General features: G+C 40.3%; 1 protein-coding gene across 6 annotated transcripts in view; it reads left to right on the top strand.

Moving 5' to 3' along the window:
* Positions 1–13086, top strand: part of ARHGAP24 (Rho GTPase activating protein 24) — a 544676-nt gene extending 531590 nt beyond the window's left edge. For all 6 annotated transcript variants that reach the window (XM_065914155.1, XM_065914159.1, XM_065914157.1 and 3 more), the window contains 2 exons: positions 4583–5660; positions 11300–13086. In XM_065914155.1, coding sequence (XP_065770227.1) covers positions 4583–5660; positions 11300–11543 — 1322 coding nt within the window. In that variant the 3' untranslated portion in view covers positions 11544–13086. The remainder of the gene's footprint in view (positions 1–4582; positions 5661–11299) is intronic.
* Positions 13087–14846: the final 1760 nt, after the last annotated feature.

Raw genomic sequence — 14846 nt, 5'->3', positions numbered from 1 at the left:
AGGCTCCTCTGTCCGTGGGATTCTCCAGGCAAGAATACTGGAGTGGGTTGCCATGCCTTCCTCCAGGGGATCTTCCTGACCCAGGGATCGAACCTGCATCTTGTGCAGTTCCTGCACTGTAGGCAGATTCTTTACTGCTGAGCCATCAGGGAAGCCCAATATAAACTATAGACCTTAGTTAATAATCATAATATATCAATATTGGTTCATCAATGGAAACTAAAACTGGGCTTCCCTCAAATGGCAAAGGATCTGCCTGCAATTCAAGAGACCTGGGTTTGATCCCTGGGTCAGGAAGATCCCCTGGAGAAGGGAATGGCAACCCACTCCAGTATTTTTGCCCGGAGAATTCCATGGTGGGCTACAGTCCATGGAGTCACAAAGAGTCAGACACGACTGAGCGACTAAGGCACACTCAGCAATAAAAAGGATGAACTACTGATACATGAATAACAATATGGGGAAATGACAAAAGCATTATGCCAAGTAATAATGCCTAGACACAAAAGACCTCATACTATATAATTGTGTTTATATGAAAGTCTAGAAAAGAAGAAAAGTATTGTGACAGAAAGCACATCAGTGGTTGCCATGGATAGGAGATTGGCTACAAAAGGACACAAGGGAATTATCTATAAAATGGTTAGGTAGTGTTTCCAGGACTGTCGTTTGTCAAAATTTATCATATACCTCACAGATATCTTGTACATGTACTGAAGGATACAAAGTAATTCATTGCAAAAAATACAAATTGAAACTATATTTTATAGAATGCTGTGTGTGTGTGTATTTGTTTAGTCATTCAGTCCTGTCTGACACTTTGCGACCGCATGGACTGTAGACGGCCAGGCTCCTCTGTCCATGGGATTCTCCAGGCAAGAATGCTGGAGTGGGTTGCCATGCCCTTCTCTAGAGGATCTTACCAACCCAGGGATCAAACCCAGGTCTCCCGCATGTATATTAAAGTGCCTAGTTACAGTCAAAAGAAAACTGAATTCTTTTCCAGTTCTTATGAAGATACAAGTGCTCATAATATGGTATTTAAATTCAACCTATATAAAATTATATGAGCCTGGGGGAATTGTTGAAACATGTGGTCCAGTGGGACTCCCAAATCTGCATGGATGCTTCAGATTGGCCTGGTAATCATAATCACTCTGGACTGACTATTTGGGCTTCATGTTTGTTATTAGCATTCTAAGGAGGAGAATGACAGAGAGAAGGGAATTAAAAGGAAAAAAGAAGCACAGTGCATATAATGGCACACACATCATCATTACTACCAGGCTAGCCTGTCCTAAATGGCTATAAAAATTGACAAGAAGTCCCCTTACAAGAAATGATTGTCATTTACTATTCTGGAAGCCAGATGAAAGCAAAGCCTTCCAAGGTAAAAGCAAGACACTTCTAAATCTCTAGGGCTCTGACACTATAATTGGGACAGGTATACACTGGCATGGGTTTCCCAGGTGGCGCTAGTGGTAAAGAACCTGCTTGCCACTGTAGGAGACGCAAGAGACACAGGTTGCATCCCTCAGTTGAGAAGATCCCCTGGAGGAGGGTATGGCAACCCACGCCAGTATTCTTGCCTGGAGAATCCCATGGACAGAGGAGGCTGATGGGTCACAAAGAGTTGGACATGACTGAAGCAACTTACCATGGACAAACACACATCCATTGGCATGGCTGTTCACAAACTCATCATGGAGACTGGGAATGTCTGTCTTCAGTTAATTAAATCCCCATACAATTTACAACTATGATTAACAATGCAGTGATATTTCAAATCTTAATATTCCTGTGATGGGGAAAAGCTTTATTTTCCCAAAGAACTAGACAGAGTCATATATAACAGAAGCTGCTAACATTTGAAAGTATGTCTGTCAGATGGGCAAACAGCACATGAAGTACTCATGTCTTCAAACACAGTACATGAAGGTGTCAGCGCTGACAATCATTTTAAAGATGCTGAAATCTTTTCTTCAGATTCACTGCTACATGCACTGAAAATAGGAAGACACATTCAGAGTTTACTAAAAGAGAAAAGATACATATATAATACCATTAATTTCATTCAGTCTTTTTTCTTACACAATTCCATCATAATTGATGATGATTCAGTAGATAGTTGTCATTTATTTAGTTGCTTATTTAGAACAACACCAAGTTTACTTATTATTACTACAGTTTTAACTCCAACAGGTGAAATACAGTAAGACAAATACATGATTTGGAATGAGAAGATGAAGTATCACATTTCACTCTAGTCTCTTATCATTTGTGTGGCCTTGGGCAAAATCATCACCACTCTGAACCTCAATTTTCTCATTTGAAAAACATTAAGTCTTATCTCAGAGCCTTGCATGTATGCTAAGTCACTTCAGTCATGTCTGACTCTGCAAACCTATGGATTGTGGTCTGCCAGGGTCCTCTGTCCATGGGATTCTCCAGGCAGGAATACTGGAGTGGGTTGCCATGCCTTCCCCTAGAGGATCAAACCCACATCTCTTATGTCTCTGCAGTGGGAGCAGGTTCTTTATGACTAGTGCCACCTAGGAAGCCATCTCAAAGCCTTATGAGAATATTTATTTAGAAGATGTTTAAATGAAACCTTTCCACCTAACTCTAACACACATTGAGGAAACATTTCCTCAAACTCTAACACACACAAGAACCACCTAGGGATATTGCTGACATGCAAATTCTGATTCAGAAGGTCTGTGTGTGGACCACTAGACAATACCAGGGCTATTAATCTGTTATCACTGTTGTCTTATCATCTGGGGTTTGGTTAGAAATGTAAAATCTCATGCCCTACTCAATATCTACATTTTAACAGAATCTCCAGATAATCTGTATGAATATTTATTTCTGAGCAGCACTGGCCAGCATCAGACCTGACACATTGCTGATTCCTGATCTAAATATGTTAGAAGTTTTGAATCATGACAGAAGTGTGCAGGATATAGATGGCTATAACACGTTTCTTCCTATTCAGAATTTGAGCTAGGCCAGTAAGTCTCCCATTCTTTACCAAGGGGCCCCGTGTGCTTGTTGGGGCAGACTTTTGACACTCAGCCAAGCAGTTTACAACTTTGCTTTAGCATTCTGGTCCTGTTTGTGCAGAGCTCCAAGATCAGCTGGAGATGAGACCCTGGGGACTTCTCAGTTCTTTCCTGAGTGTGCACACAGCCCTAGGTATACACAGAACCCTATGCATACATGTATATAATCTTATAAATCTTCAAGTATATAGCAGAGCTTTTCAACACCTCCTGTGGAAATCTCTTCAGATTTTCCCTCTAAGCTTTATGTTTAGCCTGTTGTTTTGTCTTCAACAGTTATCCACTTGCTTCAGGCAAACATGATTTTAAATGAAAAAGCCCCTAATTGTTTTTGACAAATGCCCCTAAGAAATGTCGCTCATTCTAGTCAACTCCTTAGTCAGATAAAATGAAGACAAGCCTCTTAGGTGGGGTCTTCCAGGGAACCACCAAACAAGTCAAATGACAATTCTTTGGGAAGGGGGCTTTGAAGGAGTTCCAAACCAGCTTTTTCCATTCCAGTGGCTGCCTCACTTCTGGTTCCCACTAAGATTGAGGGTTGTTGGTTTTCAAGGCTACTGCAGAAAGGAGGATGGGAATAGGGTGAGTTAAAACACTACAGAGCTTGCTGTTCTTTACCAAGTCAATGAGTTCTAAAAAATTAACACTCTCCAGATTATAGCAAGCCTTTCATTAATTTCCAAACTTCTGAATATATTGACTGGGAACATTTTTGTCAGTTATTTTTATGGAAGAGAAGGTTCTCATACATCTTTATTACACTATTTTGGCTAATGTCACTTAAAATGCCCTGAAACTTTTGAATGCTGGGCAAGAGTTGTATGGAACTTCACTGACTTGCTATATTATGAAGACAGACCACATATCCACTAGAGATTGTAGAAGGTTCCATTTCAAGGTGCCATTAAAATGTCTTGATATTTTGAGGCAATTAGATGAGAGATCACAGTGACTTCTTTTAAGAAAGATTTTTCATAATTAAATGTCAAATTTCTGGTGTGTGCCAATTAACAGCCTGTTGTTTGGAACTAGTTAATTCTGGTTTTAAGCTCTTCTTTTTCTCCTTCATAGCTTGGGACATAGGTCAAGTTACTTAACCTTTATTAGATAGTGATAATAACAGTTCTATTCATAAATTTAAAAACATCCAACTAAACTAACAAAAGTAAAGTGCCTAGTACAGTTCATGTTAAATATTCAAGAAGTTTTTAGCCGCAATTGTTATTGTCTCCCTAACGTGGAGAAGGAAATGGCAACCCACTCCAGCATTCTTGCCTGGAAAATCCATGGACAGAGGAGACTGGTGGACTGTGGTCCATGGGGTCACAAAAGAGTTGGACACTACTTACTGACCAAATAACAATAATTGCTATTGTCATCATTAAAAACATAGTTTGGTGATGCTAATAATAATGCTGAATGTGCACCTAAATATGGCTCTTTAAAAGCCACTTTCAAAATAGGAGATAAATCAAAACTGTTTTGCTCATACTCCTTTGCTTTCTTTGCAATTCCAGGCACTGTGGTGGTCCAACAACTGATGTCAGTGATGATTGGTAAACATGATCGCCTCTTCCCCAAAGATGCAGAGCTGCAAAGCAAGCCCCAGGATGGAGTGAGCAACAACAACAACGACCTTCAGAAGAAAGCCCTCATGGGGCAGCTACAGAACAAGGAGAACAATAATACCAAGGACAGTCCCGTAAGGCGGTGCTCTTGGGACAAGCCTGAGTCTCCCCAAAGAAGCAGCATGGATAATGGATCCCCCACAGCTCTGCCAGGCAGCAAAACCAGCAGCCCCAGGAACAGCATCCACAAGCTGGATGTCTCTAGAAGCCCCCCTCTCATGGTCAAAAAGAATCCCGCCTTCAACAAGGGCAGTGGGATTGTCACCAACGGGTCCTTCAGCAGCAGTAATGCTGAAGCACTCGAGAAAGCCCAGACCACTCCCAATGGGAGCTTACAGGCCAGAAGGACCTCTTCCCTCAAGGGGTCTGGTACCAAAATGGGCACCCACAGCGTGCAGAACGGAGCGGTGCGCATGGGCATCTTGAACTCCGATAGCCTGGGGAACGCCGGGAATGGCCGCAGCATGAGCTGGCTGCCCAATGGCTACGTGACCCTGAGGGACAATAAGCAGAGAGAGCAAGCAGGAGAGCCGGGCCAGCACCACAGGCTCTCCACCTACGATAACGTCCACCAGCAGTTCTCCGCCATGAGCCTCGACGACAAGCAGAGCGTCGACAGCGCCACCTGGTCCACTTCCTCCTGCGAGATCTCCCTGCCCGAGAACTCCACCTCCTGCCGCTCCTCCACCACCACCTGCCCGGAGCAAGACTTTTACGGTGCGAACTTTGAGGACTCCGTGTTGGACGGGCCCCCGCAGGACGACCTCTCCCACCCCGGGGACTATGAAAACAAAAGCGACCGGAGGAGTGTGGGCGGCCGCAGCAGTCGGGCCACCAGCAGCAGCGACAACAGTGAGACCTTCGTTAGCAACACCACCAGCAACCACAGCGCCCTGCATAGCTTAGTGTCCAGCCTCAAACAGGAAATGACCAAACAGAAGATAGAGTATGAGTCCAGGATAAAGAGGTGAGGAAAACCTGGAGCCCCTAGTGGCCAGAGAGGGTGCGACAGCCTCCTGCGAGAGGCTCACCCGGAAGGGTTAAACCCGCTAACTCCAGTCGGAGACCTGGGTTCAGGTCCCACCTTCGCCGTTTGTAAGCTGTGGGACACTGGGAAAGCTCACTTCCTCTCTGTGAGTCTCAGCTTCCCAATGTGAATTTTTAAAATTCTAGTAGTAATCTGCCTCAAGGTGAAAATTGCTCAGATGTGTCCAACTCTTTGTGACCCCATGGACTCTATGTAGCCTGCCAGGCTCCTCTGTTCTTGGGGATTCTCCAGGCAAGAATACTGGAGTGGGTTGCCATTTACTTCTCCAGGGGATCTTCCCAACCCAGGGATCCAACCCGGGTCTCCTGCGTTGCAGACAGATTCTTTACCAACCTCAAAAACATGTTAAGAAATCATTACACATTGTCCCCAGAACAGAGCAGATGCTCAGTAATTCTACCTCTTGTTATTAGTAAAAGCACTGATTTAGGTTCAAAAGCTGGGGAGAGGAGTGGGAAGGGATGTCTGGAGTACCAGGAGTCTGTTATCACAGGAAGAGGATGAAATGAGAGTAAAGAAAAATTGAAAAATAAACAGATATTTGTTGTTCATTATTTCCATGGTTGGATGCTTGGGTTGAATGCTTGTCTGCTGTCTCCCAGGCTCAGACCAGGCCACAAGGATTCAGCAGTGAGTAAAGAAAACAAAAATTCAGCCCTTGTGGAACAGGCTTACAGTCCCCTGAAAGAGATAAATAAGTAAACTGGTCCTATGCTAAGTAGAAGACTGAAGCAGGGAAGAGGGGTGAGAAGTGTTGCTGAGGGTTATTCTAAGTGTAGGGCTCTATAGGAGATGGTGATGCACAGACCCAGCAGAAGAAGTGGAAATGCCCTGAGGCTGGATGGGCGAGGAGCTCAGAGAGGTACCATAGAACCTTCGAGATCATCTTAATCTTTGGCTTGTACTCTGAGATTGGAATCCAGGGAAGTTTGTGAGAAAAGTGATAGCATGAAGCATATTCATATAGACAAGGAAACTTTTAGCCTAAATGGGGAGCAAAAAATATGACTTATAAGCAAACCATTGTGCTGAAACCTAAGTGATACCAGTTGACATCTTCTCATAAAATATCCAAGAGAGGAGTTGGCTTAGCAACTTCAAGGAGGTAACCTGGCAGATATAAGGGGTATTGGCTGAGGATCCTGCCTTGACGATGCCCCTGACTGTCAGATGCTCCAAGGTCTTGAGAGGCAGTAGTACAGAAAATGGAGCCGCTGTCCCACAGGTACAGCCTGGTGCTGGAAACCTGAATGTCACCACACTCCGCGATTTCACCAGGGTTACAGGAATTACCAAACTGATTGTATTTCTGTTCACATTTCAGTGTAGTATAGGGGAAGGACCCTGCACTCTTAAGAGCAGGTCTGAGGCTCAGTTCAGCCTGAAGTACCCCCTCTAGGGGCCTCAGCCCCAGTCCCAGGCAGTGCCTTGGTAGACCCCTTCCTGTTCTGAGACCCTCATGGTATGTGAACGTCTTTGTCCTGTTCAACTGCTTCCATGGCCCTAAACCCCACATGGCTCTTTTCTTTATATATAAAGTTGACCTTATGTATTTTAATGTTTCCCATCCATTTATCAATTATCAAGCCAAAAGATACATATTTTTAAGAACTATGGAAAAATAAATAAAAATACTTACATGTTAGATTGAAAAATTACATTATTGGAAACAGAAGCTTGGTTTGAATTTTTCTAAATAATGCCAAGTGACAGGAGAATTAAGAAGAAAAAATAAAGTTATCATCTTATAAGGCCACTCTTCTTTCTGAATGTAGTTTATGGAGCCAATGGCTACCAAATTTCTGAATTGCTGCCAATGCATGATGGTAAATTAGCACTTAGCAGTGGAAAGCGAGAGATGACACTTGAAACCCCCATTAAGATAGAACATGCATTATTCTGAACAGTTGCAAATGTACACATTCATTTATAAAATTGGTGTTACTTTATGTTCTGAGTCTATGGTACATCTCAGAGACTTTGATAAAATAAAAGAACCTTTCAACAGAATGTCATCTCATTGGCCTCTTTCACCGGCATTTTTACCTACTTGACAAGCAAAGAAAGAGGTTCATTATAAAACGGGTAGTGGAACTGCCATATGACCAAGCCAAGCAGTATGAGAAGTAATTGTTCTAGATAATTATTGATCATTACTGTTTAAAATTATGTATTTCTCTTTAAATTCCTTTTTAACTCTACAAGTATTGAGGCTAGATAGATAGATGATAGATATGTATGTACATATATATATATATACATCCCTAGATAGAGCATGGAGAAATAAATAGATATTACTTTATTTATCAATCATTGATATATATGATTTTTAGTTTTTAAACATGTCAGTTTAATGCTCTTCCCTCCCTCAAATTAGTTTCTACCTTTATCATACTGTAGTCAGATAAATTTATTTACATGATGTCAGTTATTTGGTCTAGTAAGAAGTATTATCTTATTATTGGTTTGAGATTTATATATGATCAGTAGATCAAATCTGTTAATCAAGCTGTTCAAATATTTTGCATTTCTCCTAACTTTTATTAGATCTATAATTTCTAAAAAAGGTATCTTGAAATTTCCTAATTTTTGTGGATTTATCTATTTATATTTATAATTTTGTTATATTTTATATTGAGTGACTTGAGGCTATATAACTAGATGAATAAAAGTTCAGAATTGTTTATATCTCCCTAATTAATTGATCCTTTTATCACAAAATAGTGGTAATAATGCTCTTTGCCCACAAATAGTTTTCCGATATTAACATTCCTATATAATTTCTATTTTGATTAGTAACTCCTTGCTATATGTTTTCCATCATTTCAAGTCTTGTGTTTCATTATTTGAAGACATATTTTTTCAGTTTACATTTATCCATCTCCTCTTTTGCTTATTTCATCTCCCCCATTTTCTCAATTTTCTCTCTATAACCCTTACTACAGCATATTGAACCTTTTTAGTTCATCCTCCCTCTCCATCTTTGTTAATTTCTCCTTCTTATATTAAATATTCATCTTTTTTCATTCCATGAGGCATTTGGGTAGTTTTTCTCAAAGCTGTTTTCTCATTTATTTATTTCCTCTTCTGATTCAACTCTGTCACTTCACTCAGCCCATGAGTAGAGTTTTTGTAGTCTCTTTGCCATAAAGACAATTGATGTTCCAAGCTCTCGAGTCACTTTCAGCCTTCTGTCTCTCTCATACTAGAGATCTCCTCTTCCTCATGTGAAAAGTAAAAACCTAGTCACAGCTTCTAGGGCTTCTATCCGAGACAAATACCCCTCATGTGCTTTCACTTGCTGTTTTCTAAATTTGTTTCTTCCTTGGTTCTGATACCTGAAGATGCTCTTTTATGTTTTTAACTTTGTAGTTTAAACATATTTTCCTAACATATTTTTCCAACGTTAGTCTGTGCTTGCAATGGGAGGGGTTTCTTCTATTTTTAACTTAGCCATCGAATTCCAGGAAGTTTCATACAGGTGCCCGATACGTACAAATGCATTAGTATATTTTTAAAGGATAGTCTTCCTTTGTGTTAAAGGTTGAGTTTCTTTGAACTTTTTTAGTTCTAAAACAAATAGCTTTACAAAGCAGAGAGGCTATATTGGGAAATAGTTCTGGGTGAGAAACAGCACACTACCAGGTTTTTATGTAAAACATGTGATCGTGTGATCAAAATGGCCTTCTAAACTAATTAAAGAATGTGATTTTTTTTTTTTAATCTTAGTTGCTTACAAAGGGAGAGCAGATTCATCTTTAAGTGTTTTTATGATTATCTGGATGAAATAACATATGGGACTCATTATTTCAGAGCAGAAAAATAATTGAGATTTTAATTTGAAGATCATTAGAACAATCAGATTTTTGAGTGCTAAGCGTGCACCAGCTTCTCATATTTTAGTAGCATTGCAAATTCAAGCATACCCTTGCCACTTCCACTCTTAATAGGAGAAATTAAGATGCCAGCTATTACCACGACACATCATCTAATAAAGAAGTGCTTAATATTCCTCCTTGAACAACAGCAGTGATAAATTGTGTTTTGGAACTTAATGATTACGGAGAAAACTCTATTTTTTAGGAAATTATCTAAAACTATATAGCCATCTAAAAGAATACAGCTATCAATATATACAATGCAGCAAGTCCCCTACATGCTGCTGCTGCTTCTGCTTAGTCACTTCAGTCGTGTCCAACTCTTTGCGACCCCATGGACTGCAGCCCGCCAGGCTCCTCTGTCCATGGGATTCTCCAGGCAAGAATACTGGAGTGGGTTGCCATGCCCTCCTCCAGGGGATCTTCCCAACCCAGGGATTGAACCCGGGTCTCCTGCATTGCAGGCAGATTCTTTATCTCTGAGCCACCAGGGAAGCCCGAGTCCCCTACATAGGAACCCTCCAGTTGTAAACTTTCAAAGATGCAGACGTGCATCCCATTCATGTCAGGTGTGAGTAAAACTGCAGCTTGCCCTTTGTCTCCTATTGCTGGTGATCCTTCAGCCCTACCATCTTCTACCTCTTCTCCCTCCGCCGGTCAATGATTCTTCTTGCCTGTTTACTCGATACCAGACAGCTGTTGTACTGTATTACTGTACTTTTCAAGGTACTATACTGTAAGATTAAAAATGTTTTCTTTTTTTGTATTTTTAATATATTATTTCTGTGAAAAGTATGATAAACCAATTATAGTACAGTGCTATATACCCAATTGTGTTAGTTGTCTACCTCGGCTAACTTTGTTTCTTGGACTTACAAGCAAATTGGATTTACAAATGTGCTCTTGGAACAGAACTCATTTTTATGTAGGGAACTTACTGTATAGTGATCTTAAGATATGTTAACTTGGAAGACAGAATTGCAGCTAGCAGGCTACAGAAGTGGACTGTGTTGTCACAAAATGTCAGGTGAATTACTTATTCAACACATGTAAGTTCTACTTCTCCTGTTAATGTAAGGTGGCTACTTTTGGTACCACTTTTATAAGAGGGATGCTGTATAGTCCCTTCTAAGTCCATTCTTAGCAGTGGACTTACTCTCTCTAGCAATGACATTTTCACTGTCACTCTTAATCCTTTTGTAGAGAGCAAATATGATGGCCCTCTTTTCTTTCCAACTTTATCAGACTTTCCTCTTTCTTTTAGTGAAGACAAATTTACATTTAATGACTCAGGAAGCTTTGTAGTTTGGGCTGCCTCCTGCTTCTGCCAAATTCTATGCTGCATGACCGTGGTCTCTGGCTTCTTGAGTGAGTGAATGAGTGCTGAAATTCACTATCAAATGACAATGAAGTACTTCCAAGAGAGGTCTTGGGTCTTGCAGGAGTGATAGTAAATCATGTTATGAAATAGTAAAAAAAAAAAAAAAAAAGAAAAGAAAAAGAAGAAAATGTATATATGTATGTATTAATCAGTGGACCTTGATTTCACTGATTTGAAAGGGCTCGTTCCAGTTTCCAAAGCATTGCAGAGACAGAGTTTAGGAAACATTTTTTAAATCTTTTTTGCGTTTCAAAAAATAAAATTACTTTATCTCTTATTCCTTCCCCCACCCTGTGCAGCTTAGAACAGCGAAATTTGACTTTGGAAACAGAAATGATGAGCCTCCATGATGAACTGGATCAAGAAAGGAAAAAGTTCACAATGATAGAAATCAAAATGCGAAATGCCGAACGGGCAAAAGAAGATGCAGAGAAAAGAAATGACATGCTTCAGAAAGAGATGGAGCAGTTTTTTTCCACGTTTGGGGAGCTGACAGTGGAACCCAGGAGAACCGAGAGAGGAAACACGATATGGATCCAGTGAGGGGACTCTCCCCCACTGTCTTGAGTGGTCCTGGGAAGGACTCTGGGGATTCTGGTGGGAAGATTATATGGGACCAGGTGGCTGGTCACCTGGCTGTACAGAGCTCTAGCTGGGGAAGGCATATCATTTATAGACATTACCCACCCATATCTGCAATGTGTACCAAAGTTGTATCATGTCCCATAATGCTACTGTTAAGTGTTACAACTGGATATGTGTATATAGAGTAGTTTTTAAAAAGTAAACTAAAAACAAGATGCATATCTCAAGAATTATTTTATTGCCAGTCTTGTATTTAAAATGTTAAATCAGTATGTCATTGCAATTTAGCTTGCTTTCAAGCTCCACCCCTTGCACTTAACATAAGCTATTTTTGGCATTGTGTTATCATCAGCTTATTTTATAGATCAATATTTTTATTTCCCCTTTTGCTGAGGAAATGAAGATAAGCAGATATATAAATATATAAAAATATATATGAGATGAGTTATTAAAATCAAAAGAATACTTTGTGGCTGTGCTGTTTGTGCCAATAGACCTTGCGGTGACCAAAAAGAGAAATGTCAATAATTTTATAAAATACAGTGGAATCCCCAGGAAACTTTGAATCACTCTATGAATTCTGCCCTTGATACTGCTCAGTTTTCTTGGGGAGATGGTTTGACACAGGAAATTTTAGATTATGTAAAAAAAAAAAAAAAATTTTAGATTATGTGCATCTCTTTTTAGTCTAAAAAAAATTTTAGACTTATGTAAAAAAGTCTCCTTCTCAAGTCCCCTGGTCTGTCTTGCCCATGCCTTAGACGCATGTCTTCTATGTAGGATGCACTTTAGTGGGGGAAAAAATCATTTTAAAAAAAGAGCATTTAAGTAGTCATGCCTTGCATTACTCTTTCTGCTGGATGGTTATGAGAGAAAGTTCTTCCTGCCATTCGGAAGTTGAGAAACAATATTTGCTAATTATGGTGTCCACGTTGAGCACCTGCCCTCGACTCCACCCCCACCCCCATACCAACCTCCCCCTGCCCTGAACTGCCCTTTGGAAATGGAAACAGTGAAATAGTATTATCGTATCTCTCTCAGTTAAACTGCTGGAGTGCGTGCCTTATATTCTTCTTTTGCTCAGGCTGACTGTTCTGTTGTCATCTAGGATCCTTTCTGAACGACAGCTGGCAAAGGTAGTTTGAAGCCAGAGGGAGGTGATGGAGGGAAAAGGGACCAGGAGAAGGAGGAGACAGGTTGGAAGAAGCTATCTGGCTCCTAATTTGTTTTTTTACAATATTGTCCTTCCCTATTAAAACATATTTATTCACAATAATTTTAAAATGTGAATCTTTAAAATTCCAATGTTGATAAATTTGTGAACATCACTAATGATAACTTTCCAGACTCTCTAGGGCTCTCTGGAGCTGGAGATTGGAGAGAACAATTCCTCACAATTAAATAAGGCAATGATTTTTAGAAGCAAAGCAAATAAAACTTTCTCAGACTAGAACAGACAGTCGCAAAAGGCATAATTAGAAATAAATACTACTTGAGTTTATGGGATTTGCATTGTTTGGAGGTTCTCTGTGTGTATTTATTTTCGAGGGGACAGTAAACTTTACAACCTCTGTTCTTGTCACTGTGCTGCCTTTGTTTATATACTTACACTCAGCAAGCTTTCGTGGTCCTTTGGTATCAACCACCGCCTCTGTAGCAATACTTCCTTTATCTATAGTTCCCTTTTCTCTCTCTTTTCAATTCTTTAGCAAGATACTCCTACCTGGATATCCTATAAAAAATTCAAATGCAAAATGTGCAAAAAATGATCTCTTACCTTTTCATCTTTTCCTAAGTCCCTACCTTAGTTAGCAAAACCCACAAACTCTTACAGGAAGCTGTATTATACAATAGTAAAAATCAAAGACTATGCAAACAGCCCGTGTTCAAATTTTTTCCAATTTTCCAGTTGATACTAAATCTTCTGTGCATCTCTTTTTTCATCTGTAGAATTGGTGGGCATAATAAAATTACTGCTCTCATAGACTTATGTGGTTTCAGCAAGGTAGCTTAGATCAGGCTGAGCACAGTACCTAGTATACAGGAAGGACTCCATCAATGTTAACTGGAATTTATCTCTACTATACCCTCTCTTCATGTTTACATTCACTCACCAAGTACTGTCTAGTCCACCCATCCTCGCCTTTTTCATCTGCTCTCTTTGATTAATTTCTGCCCATCTCTTGATGAAAGCATCTCACCCAGCCCCTTGTGTTCTGGTATTTCCTTTGCAGACTGCTCTTTCTAAGTCATCCTTCTGACCATTGTAGCCTTTTTAATAACAGTCAAATGCCCCTCACACAGTCTGTATGACTCTAACCTGCGGTTTCATTCTCAGATCCTGCCACTTCCCCCCATACCTGCAATGCTATCTCATGCACCTGGAACGCTCCACCTTCTTTTACTTTAAGATTTTTTTTTTTACGGACCATTTTTAAAGTCTTTATTGAGGTTTTACAATATTGTTTCTGTTTTTGTTTTGGGTTTTGGCCATAAGGCAGATGGGATCTTAGATTCCTCACCAAGGATCGAACCTGCACCACCTGCATTGAAAGGCAAAGTCTTAACATTGGACCACCCGCAAAGTCCCTCCACCTTCTATCATTGTGCCCATCGTGACTGCCACCCTTCTATTTGGCACACACCAACCATGTGTTTTTTTGTTTTTGTTTTTTGTGGGTTTTTTTTTTTTTGTGCCAAATCAAATGTCAGTTCAGTTCAGTTCAGTCACTCAGTCATGTCCCATTCTTTGTGACCCCATGGACTGCAGCATACCAAGCCTCCCTGTCCATCACCAACTCCCGGAGTTTACTCAAATTCATGTCCACTGAGTTGATGATGCCATCCAACCATCTCATCTTCTGTCATCCTCTTCTCTTCCTGTCTTCAAACTTTCCCAGCCTCAGGATCTTTTCAAATGAGTTAGTTCTTCAGGTCAGGTGGCCAAAGTATTGGGGTTTCAGCTTCAGCATCCGTCCTTCTAATGAATGTTCAGAACTGATTTCCTTTCTGATGGACTGATTTGATCTTCTTGCAGTCCAAGGGACTCTCAAGAGTCTTCTCCAACACTACAGTTCAAAAGCATCAGTTTTTTGGCACTCAGCTGTCTTTATGGTCTAATTCAAACATTCGTACATGACATAGCCTTGACTAGACAGACCTTTGTTGACAAAGTAATGTGTCTGCTTTTTAATATGCTGTCTAGGTTGGTCATAACTTTTCTTCCAAGGAGTAAGTGTCTTTTAATTTCATGGCTGCAGT

Source organism: Muntiacus reevesi, chromosome 22 (genome assembly GCF_963930625.1).
Source record: "Muntiacus reevesi chromosome 22, mMunRee1.1, whole genome shotgun sequence".
NCBI classification, from domain to species: domain Eukaryota; kingdom Metazoa; phylum Chordata; class Mammalia; order Artiodactyla; family Cervidae; genus Muntiacus; species Muntiacus reevesi.
Note: the sequence above shows the minus strand (reverse complement) of the source record. Positions and strands in the feature narration are given on the sequence as shown.